Source organism: Brachycentrus maculatus, unplaced genomic scaffold, assembly GCF_059751285.1.
Source record: "Brachycentrus maculatus isolate JH-2025_06_01 unplaced genomic scaffold, ASM5975128v1 h1tg000452l, whole genome shotgun sequence".
Classification (NCBI taxonomy): domain Eukaryota; kingdom Metazoa; phylum Arthropoda; class Insecta; order Trichoptera; family Brachycentridae; genus Brachycentrus; species Brachycentrus maculatus.
Window position 1 is genome coordinate 834,197 of NW_028281199.1, and position 25,484 is coordinate 859,680.

General features: G+C 33.3%; 3 protein-coding genes across 3 annotated transcripts; all 3 read right to left on the reverse strand.

Annotated features, from left to right (window-relative positions):
• Positions 1 to 794: 794 nt before the first annotated feature.
• On the reverse strand, positions 795 to 15,901 carry LOC148302434 (uncharacterized). The gene is made up of 4 exons (XM_088271610.1): positions 15,083 to 15,901; positions 11,349 to 11,524; positions 9,545 to 9,651; positions 795 to 9,359 (listed from the first exon to the last, which is right to left on the reverse strand). The coding sequence occupies exons 1-4, from the start codon at positions 15,622 to 15,624 to the stop codon at positions 8,598 to 8,600; spliced, it is 1,587 nt and encodes a 528-aa protein (XP_088127736.1). The 5' UTR covers positions 15,625 to 15,901; the 3' UTR covers positions 795 to 8,597.
• A 455-nt stretch (positions 15,902 to 16,356) lies between these two features.
• LOC148302435 (fumarylacetoacetase-like) lies at positions 16,357 to 19,189 on the reverse strand. The gene is made up of 9 exons (XM_088271625.1): positions 18,988 to 19,189; positions 18,271 to 18,378; positions 17,998 to 18,122; positions 17,778 to 17,918; positions 17,606 to 17,703; positions 17,344 to 17,499; positions 16,941 to 17,147; positions 16,714 to 16,859; positions 16,357 to 16,638 (listed from the first exon to the last, which is right to left on the reverse strand). Exons 1-9 carry the CDS (start codon positions 19,069 to 19,071, stop codon positions 16,438 to 16,440), a joined length of 1,266 nt encoding a protein of 421 aa, XP_088127751.1. The 5' UTR covers positions 19,072 to 19,189; the 3' UTR covers positions 16,357 to 16,437.
• A 566-nt stretch (positions 19,190 to 19,755) lies between these two features.
• LOC148302436 (uncharacterized) lies at positions 19,756 to 25,362 on the reverse strand. Its single transcript, XM_088271628.1, has 2 exons — positions 23,848 to 25,362; positions 19,756 to 19,797 (listed from the first exon to the last, which is right to left on the reverse strand). The coding sequence occupies exons 1-2, from the start codon at positions 25,360 to 25,362 to the stop codon at positions 19,756 to 19,758; spliced, it is 1,557 nt and encodes a 518-aa protein (XP_088127754.1).
• Between the last annotated feature and the right edge of the window lie 122 nt (positions 25,363 to 25,484).

The window sequence follows — 25,484 nt, forward strand, 5'->3', positions numbered from 1 at the left end:
TTTCAACTTATGCTGAAATGAATTAACATGACTATAACAAATATGTTATATATGTTAGGTAATAAACCTGTGAGAATCCCACAAAGATAAAGCCCTGGTGTACTAAGTAATCATACTTTGGTGTTTCAGTATTCATTTCTGAAATGTTTGTTTTATGTAGATTGGATTAGAAAGTATTTTGCATTTATTTATATAATATTTACTAATTAAAAAGCAGATGGGGGATAGTACTGAATTTTAATAAATTCCGCAGATAAGGTCATACACATTTTATTTAGTGATCTATTTTTAATGCAATCATTTAAGATAAAATGTTTAATAAAGTATATCGAGAAATAAAATTCTAAATCCTACTACTAGTTTTATTTCTTACAAAAATCACATCTTCCCGAAGATCCTAAAATTTCGTTTAAATAAAGCAGTGAGGCTAAGTGCGCCAGAGAGGCCCTGTGGTGAAAATGAGCAATCGAGTTACTCGTAAAAGCTTTATATCACACTTCATCATAAAGAATAGTTTATGTATCAATTTTTTTAAGTCCTTATGTCTTATGACAGGTGGTTATTGTACGTCTGGCCCATTTGTGTTTACAAGTACTGGCCCATCAACGGAGTATTGACATGGAGGGGTGTTTTTCAGTCGCATATTAGTTGTTAAGTGTACAGGTGGAGACTGACCGGAGCATTTCGTCGTAACGTAACACGTTACGATGCGAGCATTCAGGCACTCAGTACAGCGAGCCGAGCGCTTCATCATCCGATACTATGGAGTATCGGATGCTCGGTGATGCTTGCTGCGAGCGATGTTACAATGAAATGCTCCGGTCACCTTACAGGTTACTGAGAAATAGGAAGGTGAGTTCAAGTAATAATTTCTTAATGTTCCTTATAAGTAACTAACCATCACGCTACTTCCGCAAGGGTAGGTAGGAAGATAGGATAGTACACATCGCTGGTTCTGCAAACATTCTTCACCTCTCCCACAATCATGCATCTCATCCATACCCACCATACCTCTCATTCAGACTCCTGACCGGACCAGACCACTTTCAAATAATATTTGATCATGCCAAGTTTTCCTCTGCTTCTATTCGCCTCATAAATTTGTTTTACCGTTCTTTCTTCATTCATTCATTCCACATATCCAAGCCATTTTAATATACCTCTCAATTTTCTCGTTAATGCTTACTTAGTCTTGCATTCTTTTTTTACTTCACCATTTAAACATCATGTTATTTTGCCACACATTCAGAGTGATCACATTTCGACTGTCTAATTTCATCCTTCTTTTGTCAACTCCATGCTTCACTTCCATACCTAGGATTGGATTGATTAACTAATCAATTGGACTCTGTTATGCACTTCCGGTTTAGTTTCCACGTTAGGCTTGTGTTTGCTACAACTGATTTCAATTCACTCGCCTTTCTGTATCTTTATCAATCTATCCCTAAAAATGCAAAAACTTATTTTTAGAATCTGTAAACTCCATTTGATGATTAAATTGTGTATCACTTTCGCTCACTCCTTTCAAGAACGTCATAAATAAAAAAACTTGATTTTTCAGGAGAACGTTTTTAAAGTTTAAAAATATAATACAATGTATTAAAAAATATATCAATCCACTTATTGAACTTTTTATTGTGCAACAGATTTTTTTAGGTAAAACCTGAAGGTTTTTTCTCCATTAGAAAAATATTTAGTATATTTCAAAAAATAATTAATCAAAACCTTTTCTTCAAAATACAAAAACAACACTTTCTGCCCTGTAGCGGGTAAATATTAAGTTAAAAATATGCCTCTTTTGCTGGGATGTAGAACATTTTCTGGGCATTCCGAAAACATGAACAACTGAAAATTGACGATTTTGATTCATGACTTTCTTGAAAGGAGTGAGCGATTTGTATTGCCTTCCGAACGGTAAGCCTCAATCGAGTTGGTTGTTTTACAAATTACTACAAGGAAATTTTAATGAGGTTAAAACTGGTTGGCAATTTTTTCCCATTTTTTTTAAAAGTAAATAATAGCTGAATTAAAATAAACACATTTAAAACCAAAAATTGTTTATTTGTATTCATAGATAATGTAGACAAATAATATTTATTGTAATCTTCCAGTTCAGATACAAACATATCGAAAATAATTATGAAAAAAAAAATGTGGTATGTACGAAGTATGCAAAAAAAATCTAGACATTCGCATATTGGTACTTATATTTGAAACAAGGGGTTTTTATTCATCTTTGGTAAAATATATTTTTTACATTATAACAAAAATAAGGATATTAATAGTTGCAGCAAATTATTAAAACCAATTGATAATGATAATTTATTATATTGGGTAAATAACATACTTGTGAGCTGGTGTTTAAATGTAATGTATGTAATTATTTTTAATATCAATGATATTAACAACTAGATCTCAAACATGCAATTTTTCATAAAAGTAAAAATTCCATCATTGGATCATTTTTAAAGTTAATTTATACATAAGAGAATGACGTTCCTAACACTTCATAAATAACCAATTCTAACTTGTACTTCAAAGTATCGGAAATTGTGTCACAAATATATAAATGAAAAAATATGGAGTATGAATGCAAAATAGCACTGCACTGCCCCTTTTTTCTTTTATTTTTATCCTGTATAGAAAAAACAATTTGAAACTCTAAGTACTTCATTTTAAAATGATCATTATAAGAGTAAAATAATATTATGTTTTAGTTACATTTTCATGAATGAATTCCAATTTGAAATAAAAAATGATATCTTAATAATATCTGGACAGTTTCACATCAATCCCACTATGAATATAAATATATATTTTTATTAACAAATCAATATAATATGCGATATGTGTAAAATTGTTTAAATTTATGACATACTCAAATAATAAAATATACATAGGACGTCCAAAACATTTACAAAAAAAGTAAATAAAAAAAATAGTAAAAATACTACGTTTTAAACTAAATAATATCTTTAGTATCAACGCTCTTCTAAGCCTTCCAGTGGATTCCTCTTTGATTCAAGAAAAAATATTTTACTTCGCGGACCAACTTTGGGACCAATCACGACGAAGTCTTGCTTATTTTTTAGAATGCTTTCTGCTGAACCTAGAATATACCTAAAGTCTGAGCTATCATTACACTGTTACAAAATTTTATCGAAAGATCTATTCTTTCCTAGCATAGAAATTCTCTTCGGAAACTGAAGATGATGGTGTACTACTGAGACAATGACGTTTATTCGGCCAATGAGAGACAATGATGTTTATTTGACGTATATACAATGACTTATATATTTTATGACATATATTACATTATATATTTTATGATGTATATTCAGTCCTTATTAATAGATTAATTCATTTAATGTATTATTTCGACGGCCCCTAAGTAAAGTACTCTATCTGCAAATCTGTTACTTTACAGGAGAGAGCTTAGAAGATTTTTTCAACATATTTTTTATTTTATTAATTAATGTTTTTATCTGAAATTCTAAACTAGTATTATACATTCAAAAACACGATAAAATAATGTATTAAATCATTTTAAAACTTTATGCTTGTCAAAATAAAGTAGTGAGCGTTTTTAGGAGTTCAGTTCATTTCGAAAACTCGATATAGATAGCGTCTTATATGCCTGAAAACTAAGCGTAATTTTTTTTATATAGTTTTTTGGTTGTTTATATTTGTAGATAACGGTCAGTTGATAACATACACCAAATATCTCAAAATTGACAAAAATGTAGTTAGAGTACTTTACGTAGGGCACGTCGATTTGTTGCATTACCGCAGATTTTTTATGTCAATTCTTAGGGAACTAAACCAAATCCATATTCACAAACACAAGACTGATTTTGAAACGATATATGATCCGAATACCCAATTAAAGTCCCAGAAAGTTTACTTAAGTTGCATTAATTTTTGAACACCCTATGTATATGTACATAGCATTAAATCATTATATTTTAACAAACTTAATTAAAAATAATTCTCATATTGAAAATAAGACCATTTAAAATAAAAATAAAAGCTTATCCACATCTTTTTTTCCCATTGTGCTATTTTTTTTCGTTAAAAATAATAGCTTACAATGTGAATATTGTGGATAAAATATACATCGACATGTAAAATGGTTCATATTTGAAATATTTAAACAATAATATTTTTTGAATAAATTACAAATTCAAAATTCATAACGTTTTTTTTGGTTTACATTTTTTGTGTTTTCAATAACAAGTGCTTGCAAGTGCAATAGACTTACAAATAAGAACTTTAAATTTCAGTAAAATGGCAAACAAGTACACTTTTCTTTGAAATTTAGATTGACAAAATAAGCAGATATAATAAGCATATAAAAACGTTTTGACACTAAGTTCTTAAACTACTGTTGTTACTATTTTTAAAAATATATATGTAAAGAAATAAATTTCCATATCCTGTTAGGGAATAGGAATCACAATATACTCAATTCTGTCGGAGAAAGTAGGAACTGGTTTTGTAAAAAGTATGTATATCTATCTGGCACTAGGACCAAAATCACAATGTGACCTAAATGGCATTCGAACATTACTAATCCCAAACTATTTGAAATTCACGGTTGGAAATAGTACATATTCCAGTTAATTTAGTGTAAATGTATTAATTGTGCAGTTATATTCATATGTAAAATCAAACCAAAACACCACTTAGAGAATAAAACAAGTTACATAACAGGACTTACTCTTAAGTTCACAATAAATCAATTGAAGGATTTTTTACAAAAAGCACACAACTGTAAAATGTTTTTGAAATTTCATTTTCAAAATAATTTTTTTCTTAACCCTATACCACGGGACTTGTTTGAACGTACCTTAATACGGGACTATCGTAAAATATATGACGATAAGAAAAACTCACATTTTACCAAAAACGTTTACTAAAAACATTTAAAAATAAGTACACGTTTTTTGAGAACGTTATATGTATAAAAAACAAACATAAAATATTGGTAAAAAACTAATATACATGACACACTCCACACAGACTGGACATCCGTCCATCGTAAATTTTACAAATGCCCTGTTAAATCTAGAGTTAAAAAAAAACAATTTTTTAGTTTGTTATTTAGTAAAATTTATTTTAAAATTTGAAATATTTTTACTTGAAAATTTTTATATTCTAATTAGTCGTTTTTGGCAAAGAATATTGAAATTGGCCTTTAGCATATCATAAAAGAAATCACCCCACAAGTGAAGAGCCTGTTTACTATTTGGTCTGATGGCCGACCGCAACAAGTTTCTCCAGGCAACCTTATCAACCAAATAAAAATATTGTAGAATCCATCCACGATATCTGCTTTAGAGTCTCAGTTCTAGGAGAATGGAGGGATGGGTGCGTTTGGCTGGCCATGGTATTATTACCATGGTTTTCCGACACCACATATTAATAGTAATAAAGTAATATGTATATGTTTGAAATATAAGATATATATGAAATAAAACTGACATTGAGCAACAGAGTCCACTACGGTCCATACGCATAGAGCCACCCTGCGAGGACACATTCAACTACCTCATAAAATAATGTGGTAAGATATGTTTTTTTAATTTAGTAAAATAATATGGTAAAAGCTATTTCTTCGCCGGGCCCATTTTCGGCCCGTATGTAGTATGTAAAAATTGTTGATTATGCAGTTTTTGTAATAAAAAAAAACCTTCAATTGTATTCATCTCGCTAAACGATTATTTGTGCATTTATAAAAAATTAAAAGAATTACTAAAATAAATTCTGTCTTAATCAATATAAGTGTCACAAGTATCCATAGTTCTAAGCTATGCGTGAAGTATTAACAATGTTAGAGTATAATACCAACAATGTTACAGTATAATCCTAGAGTTCAAATAGAAAACGCAGAAAAAACTAAATATGTACTATTGAAACTAAAAGCGGGAAACCTACAATAACTTGTTATATTGTATAATGGTATGTGCTTACATTTATCCAATACAAAAGAAACAAAACTAAAATCAGAGAAAAAAATCAAAACAATATATTTTTGTTTAAATACATACACAGTAAATGCTCGTTCATTGCAAATTCAAGGGACCATAATTTAAAAAACACTTTGAATTTTTAAGTTAAAAAAATCAAAACAAACCTTTTTTTTTAGTACAAGTATACTAATTATAAATATTGACAAGGTGTAGTCTCATCTCAGGTAGTGAATCAATCCAACACAACCTGTGCCAACATGTTTATTTGTGATCTTGAATTGAAAAAAAATTCTAAATTTAAAGCAAAAAATATTCTTGTAAATTTTGAATTATCAATTTTTTATATGAAAGCGTCATGACTGAAGTTTCATCACTAATTTACAAATTATGGCAGAATTTGAATAAATGAACTACTGCTGTACATATTTATGATTGTTTTATATTAAAATATACAAAGGAAAGTTTTATAATAAAATACAATAACAAGGAATAATGCTGTACCCTTAATTAAGTATTATTATTTCACATTTTAATGCACATTAAAGACACTGCAATGTTTTACAATTCACAATCAATATTTTCAAAAATTAAGCTACTACAAAAAACTACTTTAAAAAATTCCGATTGGTAAAAATTTTAAGTTTTTAAGTTCGAGTTAAAATTTTGTATTAGATTGTTCTTCATTTACAAAATTTTGTTAATTATTTAAGTCTAACCGAAAATAAATAGATTTAAAAATAGCCTGAAATTGATAACACTGAGGTCATATATCGACACATTTAAGATTTAAAACAATCACTTTTTATATATATTTTTTCAATGAATAAAGTAAAAGGTTTTTTCACTTTAGTTTTTTTAAATTACTTATCAAAATACTGTGTAAAAAAACTGTTTATTTTGAGAATATAACGAATGACAAAAACTAGACAGAAATGAGGAAATGGAATGGGTTCGAGAAAATGTACCAGCATTATTAATTTCCCAAATACATAAAACAAAACTTTCTCTTTTATGATACAGCATTCTGGTTCAAAGATATACACAGGTTTATTTTTTTACAATAAAAATAAACAGAATTAACTTATCAAAGTAAATTTACAAACTAAGAAATAAAATAATATTTGCAATAATTACACTTTTCACAATACATGTGTACGAGGCGTGTTTTTTAAGTAAGTACCGTCTTGAAATTCCGTCACGGCTGCGCTACGGTCTGTGTAGGTACCTACATCTGTTGTCGCCACTGCCCATCATCAGTCGATCGTGTTTACATTTGCCTCTGCCGATAGAGAATCCTGCCGATTGTGAAATGCAAATTCAAGATGTCATCGCATCAATTTGATCATCCACCATTCAGTCCAGATCTAGCGCCCAGTGACTACCACATGTTTCTAAGTATAAAGAAGCCCCTCAAAAGTCAACACCACGATGATGACAATAGCTTAAAAATGACCAAATTGCAAATTGCAAAAACTTCTATCACGACAGAATACTTAATATCTTAATATTAGTGGCAATTATGTGGAAAAGTAAATAAAACTGTGGTCTTACATGTATCAATATTGTTACAAACAATTTACTCGTTTTTTTTAAATATCAAAACAGAACTTAAAAAAACACGCCTCATACTTTAATGCCATTTTTGGGACTTTAAGCGTATGAAGTATGCATTAAGGGAATATTTATATGTACTTTTATTTTAAGTAGTTTAAAAGCATCATTGGACAGGTCTTCAAAATTTTAGGTCATTAAAAAGGGCATTTGATAGCAATCCTTCATCCATTGCATATAGAAAAAATATTGGTAAACACAAAGTTTTATTTCCTGAAAATGTTGACTAACGTGAGGACATAAAAAACTCTTTTATATACAAGGTTGTATTCTAAAAACCGCAGTCAATAAAGGATTACCACTGATAAATTATCTTCATATATAGAAAAATATTGTTTCTCAAGTTTAGTATAAAAATCAAGTTGACACAAAAAAGACTATTAATGAAATAAAAACAAATAACAAAAATGAAGGTGGTCCCCGGTAATAAGAAAAGATAAAATATTTAGAAGAGTGAGCATAAAATGGTAACTATTTATGGACACGTAAATCAGGAATATTAAATATTATCTTAACCAGAGAAATACAATAACGTGTAGTGTAATTATATTTGTATATATTGAGTCATAACATACAATTAATATATACCAAATATGTTATTATTTGTTATTCACTTGTATGCTTTCTAACGCGTCTCGAGGAATATTCTTTTACACATTTCTAATTAGTAATAAGCATAAAAAGCCAAATCGGTTTGAATATGTAACATTACTTTATATGTACACAATGCTAGGCATCACGCACAACCCCTTCACCAAACCATAAACTGATATTATTTGAGCGATTTTAATATTATATTTATAGAAAATAGAATAATTAACACTTTAAACACGTGTTTATATGTTTTGCGGAAGTATCCACACATAGACAACCCTTTATATAAATAGAAAAGAGAATATTTTGATGCGAGACCACCTACCTAAATAGAATTTATTTCAAGTACTCGTAACACATAAACGTATAATGGGAATGCATAAATATATTTACAAACTATAACACCGAAATAAAAGAGATTTACGAGTTGGGGAATCCGGGATATCCCCCCGGATATCCGTGGAATCCGGGGGGCGGGCGCGCGGGCCACGGGGAACCGGGGGCCCTGTTGACGAACCACAGGCCGGGGGGAGGGAAGGACGTGAACCGGGCCCTATTGACTAGAAACGGCGAGCGAGGGGCCCTCTGGGGCAGTCTCGGAGCCTCCAGAGGCCCGCCCATCCGGAAGCGGGGCTGAGCGTAGTCAAACGGGTTCCCGGCGACGAAGTAACTGGCGTTCGGGGACCACTGGATGTCGGCGGTGGCGGGGGGAGCGGTGTCGTAGCGCTGCCCCGAGCCGGCAGGCTGTCGACCGCGCCCGAAGCCGACATGCTGTATTGGTTGAGGGACGGACCTTCTGTTACACTCCGCAGTCTTCTGCAGATTCTTCCTGTTCATTCTCTCCTCGTAAGGTGTCGGCTTGTGGCGCTTGTTGGCGCAGCTCTCGGAGGATTCCCCCACCGCGTTAGCGTTAGCGGCAGCGGCCTTCTTCTTCTGTTCCCTGAGAGTCTGCTTAGATTTCCTCTCCTCTTCGTCATCCGAGAATTCCAGAAACTGCGGCGGAGGTTCTACATCGTCCTTCCAGGACGCGTCGGAACCTTTCATTTTCATCAAATCGGACACAAACACTAAGTTTGTGTGCTCAGTTTTAGGAGCGCAATAAACGCACATTCCGCAAATTATTCCCTTCTCGCTGATGTGTTCCTTGGAGTTGAAACGGACGCAGTAGAATGGCTTGAAGACCTAAACAACATTAGAAACATACTTTAGTGATCTAGGACGTATCCATGATGAGACAGTTTCATAGCAAAAAGAATAAACATGCAATGTATCCCCGATCTATTTACAAATCCTTAGTCAGTTTTAGATAATAGTTCAATGTCAAAAATAAGCAGAACAAATGAAGTAAGTAAATTATTGATAAATACCTGTCCAAAAACATCGTAAATATGTCCAAGAGTCCGGGCTCCCTCATCCAGGAATAACACCGTATCCAAATCTAGAGGGGGCTTGTTTGGGAATGCTTCCACAATTACTGAAACAAAATATACAAATATTTCACTCAATCAGTAACAGTCAGTCATAATAAAGGTACTATAAGAAATGAATATATCGCATCAGGTATACTTTGATGCCAGTGTATTTTGGCGGTCGAGCTGGGAGGTTGTGTTGCAGTGTGCACATTTAATAGAAATACATTTTTTGTAAAAAACATTTTTTGTATTGTTTTCACCTTACAATGTCGAATTAGTCCTAAAGTGATGTTGAAAGCGAATGTCCAAATCACACAAAAATGTTTGTCATACTCAAAAAGTGATAGTGACGATGAAATTATAATGTTTACCAATCGGTAGATCTATAGTGAAAACTCCGAGGACGAGCCAATTTCACATGACCTTGACACAATCTCGTGAATGAAAATTATGTTTTTTACTGTGTCACAAAACAAAGGAATAAAAAAGTTTCAGCTAATGAAAAGGTCAAATAGGTTTTTTGTTATTTACATAAATTGTATACATTTATTTAAAGAACAATTTTAAATATATTTAAAATATTTTTTGCAGAGACCCACCAAGCCACCTTGTGTGTCTTGTCGATGGAGTTCTTTTTATTTACATTTTTTATTGTTTTTATCCATTTTAACCTAGAGATAATAAATTAAGAATATAATATATACACACAACAAAGAGAGAATAAATTAAGAATATAAACTATTTTACAATTTTCATAGAATTAACTCTTGATCATTTACCCATTCCTTTATTTTGACTTTGTTCCATATTTTATTTTGACCTCTAATATGTGGATTCTCATATTTAATAGGATAAATTGAAAGAGTGTACTAATTTATTTATATGAAAATCCATTTATTTGTAAAATAGGGATACCAAACAGTGCATAGGCTACTATATCAAACTGGTGTGTCGTTAACTAGATTTTAAATTATACTAAGGAACAGTTTTCCATAGAGGTAGGCAGAGAGGATAAACCAAACTATTTTTGCCAAACTACTGTCATGTAGCAGACATGCTTCGCCTCTTCAACATCCATTCATTTCCCCAAACATGTCCTGTCCTATGCATCTCCTCAAACATGACCTGTTCACATTAAAGGATTATATATTGAAAGCTGTCCCACCGCATGCCCAGATTTGATACAGAAGCATCTAGGCTCTCTGACAGATCCGCTCTTGCAAAGCAATTTTTTTTTTAACTAAGTGCGAAATTTATTGCAAATGTGTAACAATATAAAATTGTATCCTGATTTTACTGTGAATTTACATTTAAAAGCTTTCAATATCCCTGTCACTGCCAATCTAAGTAAATACAAGTTAGTAAATCCGTCAACAAATTTTCTAGAAGTACCCCAGTGTAGGCAGTGAAAGGGATTACTATTTAGTTCGATTAGTCAGCTAGATCCGATTTCAACCCGACGTTGGCCGGTACACAGACGCCCACAACCCCGACCAGTACAGCAGACAGACACGGAATAAAAGCAAAGATATTTACAGAGAATGGTCAGTCATCGCATTTTCGATGAATAATGGCTGAGTGGAAATGCGATGACATTCAAGGATTGGGTATAATTGATCTTGCCATTTAAATATCATAATGAAAATCAATATATATTGAGTGGGGTTGACGTTAACGTCAACCCCACTAAGAATCAAACCCCAGTAGCCACAGCACGCAATGAACGAAATGTATCAAATAATGTGAGAACGATTCCTACCTAGACGGTCCACAATGTCATAAATAGTTCCCATTAGAATGCATTCCTTGTTGGGAACGGATATAGCGAGGTCCTGAATGGGAGGCAAATCTTCCAATTCCAGTTCTCCCTTCACCTTGGGTGCTATCGCCTTATTGGAAGACGCAGACGGCTTGGTATTTGAGTTTGCTTCATCGCTGAAACCAAAAAACAATAAATCAAATCACCAAGCATTAATCAAACAAATGGTGATCACTTAAACCAGCCTATGACGGTCGTCAGCCCCGTAAATGCCCAGACTTCCATATTCTTCTTCATCTTTGATGAGATTTCAAAAATAATAAACAAATAGTACATGTTAGACCTAATCATGTAGGTAACTCAGGTCGACCGAAAACGCATGTGATTAACACATTGTTGTTGGGCGGTTTTTTCATCAACCCCGACCCTAATTATACTCTGCCATCTGCCGCCCAACCCTCAGTATACTAATCACCAGTAACCACAAACCCAATTCCGATCATTTTTGGCATCTCTTGCGCTCTACCAAAAGTAGGCAAATAGAACGCTTTTAAGCACCTTCCACTCTCTACCAACAGTATGTAAAAGACGGTATTAAGTACATGTAGGTCCTCAGGTTTACCAAAAACAAATGTGATTAATATTTTGTGCAGTTGTAAGTATTTAAATAGTATTATGGTAGTGATGTGTAGTATTGTTTGCATGCTGGTGTAGTGATTATCCTGACGAAGAGACGGGTACATCTCGAAACTGGTAGACAAAAATCTTAGTAAGTGATCTTACTAACATTATATACTGACATTACTAACATTATGTAAAACAGGTAGAGTTTGACTGTGTAGGTTCATAAAAAAAAATCTGCAGCCAAGTGATTTTTTTACCATGTCTTATATGTAGATCAGTTTCTAAAATTTCATAAAGAAGTGAACAACACATTAAAATACCTAATTTTTTTTTCCAATTTAGAAAATATGTTTTTAAACTAAGTCTGAACTACATATATGGTATAGCATATATTATATAATAAAAGCAAAAGTTGGATCAATATGAGTATTGGCAATTTGAATATCGCGTCACATACATATATGGACCCGAACATTGAGCATGTCACGCAGGATCGTAACACTAAATGATTAGTTTGTTAAAAAAATAGAGAGATAGTGCCCCAATGGCTTTATCGATGTCACTCGAATCAAATTTCTTGGCAGAAGTGTTGCATTATTTACACGCTAGAACATAATAATAAATAGTTTTTAACCTAACCTAACCGTCAAAATATTTTGAATTTTGTTAAGTACATAGTGTTTTAGTATAAATCAGTCTTGATAAAGAAACGGTTAGCTTCAAAATCGGTAGATATTATAATTAAGTTAAAATAAAATATTTATGGTGATTTAAAAACAAAGTTACATTTTAATTATATTATTTAATTTTTATATCTTAATTATCCTGATTTTATTTTTACATTAATATAAATTGTGAAAATATGTAATTACTACTTACAATAATGAAAAATAATATGCACAGACACTTTCTCTCGATAAATTCATTTTATTTTAATAATTAATTAAAACTATTATTGAATATTGACTGAAGCAATTATACTCTATTACCGAGTTGATATCTGAATGAGTGATTCAATTTTATTGTGCGGTCAAGCTCATTTAAAGATTATAAATAGCTCCTTTAGCTATTGTTTTACCATAAAATTTTAGCAGATAATACATTTTTCAAAAGTACAACAATAATCAAAAGAAGTTTCAAATTTCACAGTACTAACACAATAGGTACATCATACCCACCAATGTTTTTAGATCATTATTAATATCATTCTAGAGTAAGTACTATCTATTTACATAAAGAGATTAATCTGATGCCAGATGCAAAATTAAGGTGGGAGTGAATGGGTCGCATAGCTAAAAATATAGTTGGTCAGTTATCAACTAAACAAACTAACCAGTTAAACAAGGCGAAAAAAAGATGAAGTATATACAGCAGTGGTTCCTACCTTTTTTTAAATGTGGAAAAATATTCTCGAAAAGAATTTATATAATAAGAGATATTCGACCAACTAGCCAAGAAATGACTACAAGTAGTAGTAGATTATTTTATAGTCAACTAATCGGCTAAGTAAACTATTTATTGATTTGGCGTTTAATTTGTAGAACTCCATTTTAATTTATGAATTAATTTTTAAATCAAACACAGATTTTTTGAGTCTACTAAGTTGTATTTTTTAAAACACATAAAAATTAATATTGTGACAGTTGTTTCGCCTAGTTATGGAATTTTCAAACAAATGTGAAGATTAAATGGACTGACGGTCATGCCACAACTAGGCGAAACAATTGTCACAATATTAATTTTTACGTGTTTTAATAAAATACAACTTAGTAGACTCAAAAAATCTGTGTTCCATTTAAAAATTAATTCATAAGTGAACTATTTTGAAAGTATCGCTATGCGGGAGGTGGGAATATTTATGAAAAGAAAATAAATCATATCTTACCAGCAGGAACAGAAAACTTAACTTTTTTGCATCATAATCTGCCGTTGACACAGAATACAAGAGAAAGAAGAAGAAAATATGTTTTGTTTGCCTATCTTGCATACAATGATTATTTTATTTTTGTAATTATATGGATAATATTTGATAATGTTGCTTTGTGTGTAAAATACAGATAACTGCCATCAAATCTATTATTTTTTTAGACCCTGATTTTCTGGTTAAGTCTTGCCTATTGCCGAATAATACTGACTAGTTGACGTATCTCTACTATTTATCGCTGACCCTTAGGGCGCTTGTCCACTACCCGGAATTCCGTATAATTCCATGTTATTTTACTGTCCAGCACGTCAGTTAGCGTTTTAAAACGACGATTGGCTTGGATTGGTTTGTGCTTTTGTCCATCTTTCTTCGGATCGGAGCGTGAACACGTTGCGCGTAAATTTGATCACGCTAATCTGCATAGTCGTTTTCATTTTTCAAAACCGGACTGCCGGACGGTGAAATCCCGTGTAGTGGACAAACTCCCTTAGTATCTCTTTTAACCACTATTATCTAGACACTATGTTCACAATTTGGGGACCAGGGTGTGTGAAGCAAGAGTGGCTTCAAATGGTGGCAGATACTATTCAAATAAAATATTTACTTTTAAATTACAGTTATACGTGAATGCCTAAATAATTGTCTGAATTTCAATTTTGAAGTTGAAAAAAGCGGATAGGTTGGTAACTGTTTGTAAAAGGTTATTTTGGACAGCAGTAAGTTTATATAATCGCTCATTCCTTTCAACGTCATAAATCAAAAAACTTGATTTTTCAGGAGATCGTTTTTAAAGTTTAAAAATATAATACAATGTATTAAAAATAAATATCGGGCCACTTATTGAACTTTTTACTGTACAACAGATCTTTTTAGGTAAAACCTGAATCTTTTTTCTCCATTTGAAAAATATTTCGTTTATTTAAAAAGACAATTAAACAATACCTTTTCTTCAAAATGCAAAAACAACACTTTATGCCCTGTATCGGGTAAATATTAAGTTTAAACTATGCCACTTTTGCTGGGATATAGTACATTTTCTGGGCATTCCGAAAACATGCACAACTGAAAATTTACAATTTTTGATATTTGACGTTCTTGAAAGGAGTGAGCGATATGTACACTATATTGTGCATTAAAAAAATCTATCCAGAAATAGGTGGAAAATGAAGAGGAAATTAATACATACCTATCGCTAGTGACATCAGCACCTTTCAGACTCTCCCATTCACTGGAGTCACTCTCCGACTCCTGAGAACTGTCATCGGTGCTGTTGAATTCATTCGCATTGTCAGCCCACCGGCGAGCTTCCTCGCAGTCTATCACGTCATTCTTGATAGCGGGAACCGAACTGCTGGCTGAATTCACGACCGGCTGATCGGGTACCACGTCACTTTCGACAGGTCCGTGTTCGTTAGTATTTTTAATATTGTTTTTCAACACGAGATCGCTGGCCACCGCACTATCGTTGCAAATTACATTATCCATCTCAGAATCTACCGAAAGTGATCGATTACTCTCTGCGGTTGATGACGTATCAGATTCGACGCTCTCAGAATGCTTAATAAAACCCGAGACTAAATTGGTTTGATTTTGCCGAATTGACATTATTTGATCGACATTGTTATGATTGGCTTCGTCTGCGTCATCGCACGAATCCGAACTATCGTAAGATTGTAATAGTTGAAGCGAAGAGTTCGGCTTGACGAAGCTGTCTTGAGACGAATCCATGTTTGCGCTTATCTAAACACTTCGATATCTCAAAAACTAAAAAACGGCGAGGGTGCTTTTACTCGGAATATTTATTTTTATTCGACATCCCGGCTCTACAGATAAATGAATGGGAAAAGGTAGGCTAATTGAATTTCATACTTTGACATATAGCAACAGAATCACTAAAACACAACTTTACGAGTACATGTTTTAATTAACACGTATATATTACCTTATATTTATAATAATTATAAATAAAAACACGTGCGACTGTAACACCCATTAAATTCGCGAATTATTTGCATGACATATTTTTTCTATGGTGAAATTTTGTGGAAAATCACAGTACGAGTGGCTACATAATAGTTACTCAATAATTGAAATTTAGAATATAACTTCAAAATACTGATATTTTAAAGCTTATTATTAAATAACATTTCATTAATGGAAAGAGCTACTCGTAAATGCACAGTACTTACCTACTGCCTTTTTTGTCATCGTTTTCCTTATTTTTAAAAAATAATGAAATAAATTTTGAAGATATTTTTCCCATAGAATTTTAAATATTTAATAATATGTACAGTTTTTTTCAATATGGGAATGTTTGAATAATACACTGATGTAAGTTTCGGTAATTCCACATAACTTTTTATTCAATTTAATAATTTACCATCTATAATTTTCTTAAAAATTACTTTATTTTTTTAATTAATACACGAGGGATATAGGCTCTATTTACAATAAAAAAACTTTTTCATATTAAAGCAGTAGATGAACGAACGTTTATTCAAAGCATAACATATAAACCAAGTAATAGAAGAAAATAAAACTTCAAACAAATTCTAGAGCTGGGAGAAGTTTTCCGATACATTTTCCGAAACCAACCCTGTCTCCATTTTCATTTTCACAAAAGCCCTTCAAAATAACAGTATCCCCATCTTGTAAAAATTTTCGCGTCTCTCCATTTTTCAGAACTACAGGCTTAGTTCCTCTCCACGATAATTCCAACATCGATCCAAAGGAATCGGAAGACTGGAAAGAACGAAAGGTTTAATTTAATCCTCATTTTATGTATATTTCACACGTCATATATTATAAAGAACTCACTTCACCACTGATAGTTCCTGACGCCATCAAATCACCGGGTACAACATTACACCCTGTTATAGTATGATGAGCTAGTTGCTGTTTTGGAGTCCAATATAATGTATTGTAATTACCACGAGATAGCACTGTACTCGGACCATTTTCAGCTGTAAAGAAGTTTCTTAAAGTTTTGAAGTTTTTCCATTATATCAACAACAAAAAATCCTCAGTCATAATTGTATACTTACGTTCCAACTCAACTTCTAAATTGATATCGAAGTTAAACGGATCTTCATGCTGAAGATATGGAAATGGAATTGGGTCTTGTTTTACATTGGGAACAATAAACATTTTTAGGGCTTCTATGGTTACAATCCAAGGTGAAATTGTTGTGCCAAGATTCTTTGAAGTAAATGGCCCAAGAGGTTGATATTCCCATTTTTGAATGTCACGAGCTATATAAGAAAAATAAAATTATTAATTCGAATACAACTCAATAAATGATTTGAATAGTATGAAGACAATTTTCTCATATAAAATTTTACACAAAGCAAAAGTGCTTTTATATTTTTTTGGTATGCAATTCCTGACATTGCACTGCTTAATAAAATACAATGACATGTAATTCATAAATAGAAAAGTTATACATACCACTCCAATCATTCATGAGAACCATCCCAAAGATGTGGTTATCAGCATCTTTCACATTAATTCTACTGCCAAGTGATGTTGGGGGACCCCCAACGAAAAATGCCATTTCAAGTTCAAAATCCATTAAACGGCATGGACCAAACACAGGATCGGCTCCTGAAAGAATAATTACGCACACACATACATGTAAATACATAAATTGATTACTAAAAATTAAATAAACGTTTTCTTTCAAACTTGGTTAAGATTTTTTATAGTATACCGTCAACAGGTAAAGTTTGTCCGTATGGTCTTCGAATAGGTGTGCCAGATATTACAATAGAACTTGCTCGTCCATGATAACCAACCGGAATATGTTTCCTGTAATAAATAAAAATATTAAAAAAGGTTATTTCGAAAAATACATAATAGTTTACAGCATGCTAAAATATTACCAATTCGGCAAAAGCGGATTATCAGCACCTCTAAACATAGTGCCCGTGTTGGTAGCATGATGTTTTGATGAGAAAAAGTCCGTATAGTCTCCTATAGTGGCAGGAACACGCATTGATGCTTCAGATTGTTCAATAAATGCTCTAAAAACAAATCTCAATTACGTCACTTAAAAAATTTTGACATCAAAGTAACGAGTAAGCAGATTTATAAATATCTTACTTTTGTCTCAAAGTGGAATCATTTTGCAGAAGAGGGTTATCTATGTTTAGAAGACTCTGAATGGTCGCACGAGCCTCCACCCACGACGGTCGTCCCAAGGCCATGAAAGAGTTTAAAGTGTTTTCCTTAAATTAGGCAAGAAAAAGATACAAAAATGTTGATCAATATTAATTTAGAAATTAATTGCATTCCTTATATGTATCAATCGTAATCAATATATTAAAAAAAAAACAGTTTAACACTCGAATCATTATTTTTAAACAAATTAGGTACCTTAAAAACATGTTGATTATTGATCAACAACGATCCTGTAAATAAATGTGAAATCACATTCAAATCTAAAATTGATTTCCCGATCGCCACGCCAATATGTGCTTCCTCCTAAAAATAACATAATGCTCAAAATTTATGGAATCAAAATAGTATTTTTTTTTAAATTTCTAAAATAAAATTTTTAATTTTTGCAGCATACTTGTATGATGCACACAAATATTTGAAATTGCATTCGAATTTTCGGGTAGGCCGGCCAATCGCCGCCGGCCAATCGCCGCACTGGGAACTACACTGGCGGATACTAAATCCCTTATTATGGGGAAAATGACAGGCAATCTTGCAATACCTTTTCCGAATGCCAAAAGATGTGAAGATGTTTTCCGTTTTGCGATACGGAATCGACGTGATTTACGATAAATAAATAGGATTTATATTATGGCAAAAATATGTTTATTTTATGGGATATGTGATTACACGGTATATGTATATTTAAAAAAAATATGTCTTTCCCCCAAAAATCAAGAATATTTATTTTCGTGGGTACTTTGTAGATATGTGGTATGACTGGATTATATTATACATTTATAATATCCGAATCGAGCAGATAAATTAATGTTAAAATATACACGCTTTTGTGAATAATTTTAACTGTACTTTTTTGTACGTTAATTATTTTATCACTTCTATTCAAATCCACAAGTTAGTTTGATTACTTACATTTTTTGGAGACGTAAATACACCGTAGGGCAAATTGTGAATAGAAAAATCACTATTCGGCGAATATTCTATGAAACTTTTCATTTTTGGAAAGTGAATTTGATTTTATTTTAAATCAAAACTAGAGATGGTTCCTTAATTCCTGGAATTTAATTTACTGCGCCAGAGACTTAAGCACCTTGATTGTAACTTGTTGACTGGCACCCGCTATTTTGTTTTCTACTATACTTAAGCAAGTTGTGAATAATAAACTGCTTAAGTATTGGAAGAATCTCGTTATATTATGGGACAACGTTTTAAATTAAATTTGAATAAATTAATTTGTTATTCCTTTAACTTGGACCTTTATATTTCAAGGTTGTCCAGAACATTGACCAGGCGGCCACAAGAGCAGGGTTTGTGAAACTTTGTCGAGAAAAGTTTTTTTTTTAAATCACATTATTTTACAATAATGAACTATTTATTCCGAATGGTTATATTTTTCTTAAAAAACACATATTAACTTTTTACTACCTATACCTAGCTCATAACCGGGTTTATGTCTAATATATACCTACCAATATGAAATAATATAAAACGTTAATAAGTTCACGCAAGTATGCACACTTGCGTGTCGAAAAAGAGCATATGTAGGTTTGCTTGACAATATTAAATTCATCCAAGAAAGCTTATAATAATTACTGATAAATCATCAAAGTTTTTAAATTGAGTTTTATTTCAAAGAACATAATTATGTGTACTATTTTAAGTTCAATGGTTGAACGCACCTTACGCAGTCACGTTTGTGTATTTACCCATTATGATAATCTTCTGCAACATAATATAAGATTAGAAAGCAAAACAGGCAATACGTAAAATGTGAATATATATTCCTTTAAATGCATCCGTTTTTATATAATTTTAATTTAATTTCTTTTTCCAGCCACTTAATTAAAATAAAAATTGTGATAAAGCAATACAAATTCACATTTTTTTTCAAACTTCATGATTATTTAAATAACAAAAAAAACTTAAAATAGTTCAGATAGGGTAGTAAATTATTTAAAAAATATATAGCACCCCATATATGCATGTTTATTATTTATTCATTTAAGCATGTTTGCAGTTGGTATTCTTTCAATAATAGTAAAATTGTACAAATCATAAAATAAAATATATTCATATCTAGAAGGGTGATTCAATGTTTGAGGCGGCATAGATAATCGCAGTTTTGCAGTTAATTCAATAAAATTTTAATAACTTTTAGTAAATCAGTACAGTATATACTCGTGTAGATATAGTTTTTAAATGGTGCATGCACCCTTTGGAGTTTCCACCGTAGATGCATACTTAAATGTTACCAAACAAAGTAAGTTTTTAAAACTTATAAAAAGTTTGAATAAAGAAAAGTGCCAATAGTTTTATAAAGATAAACATTACGGTAAAATTTTTAAATAATAAATGATGAGCGTTGGTAATAAATGATGAGCGTTAGTAATAAATAAAACAAGTTTTGTTTTCAATAGACTTTTTATTCAACATCTATTAGCAATAAACACTATGAATGTCTTATGCATACAATAAAATAAAAATCCATTTATCTTTATATAAAAATAAAACCAGATACTTTAAAATATTAATACGAAAATCTACATGTAAAGGAATCCTTAGTGTAATAAAAGTATTTTTTTATTACAATTATTTTAGCTAAAAAGTCTTACTGGAATAATACACAATGTTTCAAATAATTTTAAATAAATATTTCCGAGTATAAATATTGAAAAAAAACCTAGATGTTTTTAACAAAGAATTTAATCTCTTTTGAGTGGACTGATTTTTTTTTAAAAGTAAATAAATATAATTTGTAAATGCACTTTTGGTGGAAAGTTACAATTTAGAGAGTTATAATTTTTCCAATATTTATCCTCACATGTGCTTGGTATAAATTACTCAGTGTAGGCTTGAAACATTGTGCATAAAAAAACTGAAATTGCAAATAATCTTGGCATAAAAATGATACAATCCTAAAGCTGCCAAATGTAAATTATTTGCAAATACTTACATCAGTTGGCAGTTGATAATTTCCCTTCCCCATAGATGGTAGAATTAGGTGACGTCTACATTATATTTGTATAAAACTTGACAAGGTTAACATTTTAAAGTATTTGATGAAACTTTTGTCTAATAGTGAATTGTTTTTAATAATACTCTTAAGTATTTTACACACAAACTGGTTCCATCATAAGAATGCATTTGATAACATGTTTTTTTTTTACAAAATATTCTTTAAAGAGGTATGGTATGTTTTCTTTATATGTACACACATAAATTTTTATTTCTGTATTGAAAGGAATATCCTGCTCAGTCTCCATTTTAGATATTTGGCAAGAGAAGACGGGGAATGGATATGAAAAATAGATTGCAAACACTGACTTTAAAACACATTTTTCAAATTCATTCTGCAATTGACGGGAATTGACTTGAGTGTTAACACATACACACTACGATACCTATAAATCATCGGAACACACTTAGCAACATACAAAATCAACAACATCTATAGCAAAATAGCATAATTATAATTACAAAATAGGCTGAATGCGGATATTAAATTAGTAAGATTTGATATGATTTATTTGTATAAATAAAAAAATAATTATTTCCATCACTATCCTTTCCTTCAGTCTTTCAATTTCAATTTACACAAAATGTTTTAAAATCACTCATAGAACACTATAAATCCTTCAGTGGCCATAATAGTTTTTGAATACAAAATAAATAAGTTTCCTCACAGAAAGATGATTCTTCCAAGATTAATAAAAGTAGCAACATTTATTATGCATAATAAAATAGATCATATCATTTCAACACCTTAAATTAAGTTCAGCCACTATAGTGTGTATGTTTTATGATATATAGTTTTATTTTTCGTGAAAGCTGAAAGACTTAGAATTACCGGGAATTGTCAGTTAGTCAAGTTATTCCGAGAAATTTTGATGTAAAAATCAGAAGAATTAAAAAAGGTGCAAAGTTTCGAATTATATGTAAGTAAATATGGTGGATTTATTGAGACATCCCAGACAAGTTGCTTTTTTCCAAGATAACATATTAATTTGTTAACTGACAGAACACTTAAATAATTATTATAAAAAAAAAATTGTTACAGAAAGTCGTTATCAAAGCCCATAGAAGATTATTGGTCTAACATATTCCTGATTACAAAGATTCCTGATTAATAAAAACGAGGAGAGTACGTTAAGATTTATTAATATTTAGAAATATTGTGAATGCAGAATGAAATGTAGAATGATAAGTGTCAGAAAAAATTATATCTAAGACTTGCAAATGATTGATTAATAAATAAGATGAAAAGATAAGAGTTACGATAATTTAAAAGCAGCAAGATAAAAAACTATTTACAGTAATAAAAATGTGAATTAAAACGATATCACCAAGAGGACAAACAAAATAATATTATCAAAAGAGGAGTCTTCTTTTTTCCATGTTCGCTCCCTAGGTGGAGCATATGGCCAACACGAGTCGTCTCCAAGTCACTCTGTCACGCGCCATCTCCTTGGCTTCCTCCCAGGTCAGTCCGGCGTCTCGAAGTTCCGCTGAGTATAGTCGGTGAATGGTCGTCAGCGGCCTTCCGGGGCGCCGGAATCCTCGGGGTTGGAAGAAGAGACATGAGGGGTTGATGCCCTCAGGTGGCATTCTAAGGACATGTCCCAACCATGTCCACCTTCTTCTCTTCAGGACTTCCAGTATGAGGGGCTGTTGAGTTCTTCTCCTCACATCATCATTCCTGACGAAGTCATACCACTTTATACCCAGTATTCGCCTCAGGCATCTATTTTCAAAACTTGCTAGTTTCTTGCTTTGAGCTTTGGTGAGGTGCCACGACTCACATCCGTACAGCAACACTGTTAGGATGCAGGCGTTAAAGAGACGACACTTGGTTTTTGTCGAGTAAAGCAGTGAGTCCCAGACATTGCGCATTTTATTGAATATAGCTCCTGCCATTCCGAGCCGTACATTCAGTTCCTTCTGGACACTACCATCCTCCACCATGAGTGTTCCAAGGTATCTGAAGGTGTCGACTCGAACGAGCGCTCGTCCCTCACAAGTAAGATGTTGATCACGGTCCGGACAGGCTGAGTTGCACATGACATTGGTCTTTTTGGCGTTCACTCTTAGGCCTAACCGAGCGGAGTTTATTTGGAGGGAGTCAATTATATCTTGCAGGGCTCCGATCGATGTATCTATTAGAACTGCATCGTCCGCATATTCTAAATCGCATAATTTCTGAGCAGGACTCACTGCAATTCCTCGATCCGGTGGAATTGACATTCGTAGGATGAAGTCAAACATGATGATGAAGAGAAATGGGGCTAGTACACAGCCTTGTTTCACCCCAGTAGAGACCTCAAATGGTTCACTGCACACATCATCTATTCTAACGCAGCATTCGCTGTTAGTGTGAAGCGCCCTGATAATGGCCACAATTTTGACAGGAACTCCATATGCTTCTATGATATTCCAAAGAGAAGACCTATGCGGGCTGTCGAAAGCTTTTTCGTAGTCTACAAAACAGCAGGCAAGGGCGCAGTTCCATTCGTTACTTTGCTGTAACAGGCATCGTAAGTTATGTATATGGTCAGCGCACGCCCTGCCTGGTAGAAAGCCCGCTTGGTTCTCTCTGAGGACTCGCATTATTGGTTTTTGGATTCTTGCCAAAATTATTTGTGCCAGAATTTTTCCAGGAACGCTTAAAAGAGTAATGCCACGGTAGTTATCACACAACAGCGGATCACCCTTTTTGTGGAGGGCTATAACTTCCCCGTTTACCCAATCCTTCGGGCACCTTTCCTCTTCCCATACCTTTGAAAGTAGGTGATACAGGGGGTCGAGGAGAGCGTCCATGCCACTCTTGACGTATTCCGGATGTATTTCATCGACACCAGGCGCTTTTCCGTTTTTCAGCTTTTTAATAGCTGATATAATTTCAGTATGCGTTGGAGTGCTTTGCGAAATATCGTGTGCTCGCGGAATGTTCAGTTGGGCAGAAACTGAGGGCACATGAAGGGGGTCTAAGGGGGGTGGACGATTCAGCACGCGGCAGAAGTGATCTCTCCATATGCTTTTCACGCATTCGGGCTCAGACTCGATTTGGCCGCTCGGGCCACGAACTGGGCCTGCGGTCGGGGGCCGCTTACCACAGATTTGGTGCGTAATCTTAAAAAGCTTAGAAGTATCACCTCTACGGGCTGCTTGTTCGGCTGCTGCTATTTGTGTGTCCAGGGAACGGCGTTTATCCCGCCTTGCGGATCTTTTGACAGCCAGGTGCTTCCATTTATATTGCGCTCGGAGACTTTCGAGCTTACCCTGGTCAGTTTCCGCATCTTTTAAGAGTTTTATGTTGGCCCTTTCTTCTATTAATTCCCATGTTTCATCCGACATCCATTTGGGTCGATTTGACGGCTTCATTCCGAGAACCCTTTGAGCTGACGTAACTATGGCTGTTTTGATGTTATGCCATATGCTTTCGATAGGGTCATTATCATCGGAATGTTGCTGCTCGAGTCCCTCCCTGACGGCGATATCATAGTTAAGCCAGGACATTGTCTCCTTCAGCTTATCAATGTTGACCTGACTCCTCTTCTTTGGCTTGGCAGTGCGGTTTAATTTCAGCCTTATTTTGCCTGTGAGTAGCTCATGATCACTATAGATATCGGCGCCTCTGTATGTGCGGACGTCTAGGAGTTCTCTACGATGGGCTGCAGTGTAAAGAAAATGGTCAATCTGCGTTTTTGTATTGCCATCGGGAGAAGTCCAAGTATACTTGTGGATATTTTTGTGAGGAAAAATTGTACCACCTATTAAGAGCTCATTTAAGGTTGCGAGTTCGATGAGCCGCTCACCGTTATCGTTAATGCAACCGAGGCCGTGGCTACCCATCACTGTTGGACCGAGTGCTACGTTGGTGCCGACTCTTGCGTTAAGGTCTCCCATTACAATGACGCGGTCCCTTTTCGGGACCGAGGATATTGCGGAGTGCAGAGAGTCGTAAAAAGCATCTTTAACGTGATCGTCGGCATCTTCTGTGGGGGCATAGCATTGGAGTATGGTTACAGAGCTATCTGTGGTTTTGAAAGTTGCGCGTAAAACTCTTTCAGAAATTGGTTCCCATTTTTGGAGGCAGCGAGCCGCTTTGTCTGTCATTATAAGTGCCACTCCCTGTCGATGGTACTGCTCTTGTCCTGAATAGATGATTGTGTGTTTCTCCAGCAGTTTCTTTCCTGAGCCTTTCCATCGCGTCTCGCTCAGTCCCAGGATGTCCAATTTGTACATCTTCATGATGCGAGTAGCGTGCAGGTCTTTTCCAGGAGTGCGCATGGTTCGCACATTATATGTGCCAACGTGAAGCGTTGCACTGTTGGAGAGTAATTCCTTATCTTTAACATTATCCTTTTTACGTTTGCCGGGCCGTGAGTCAGGTGTTTGTGTCCGAGGCTGAC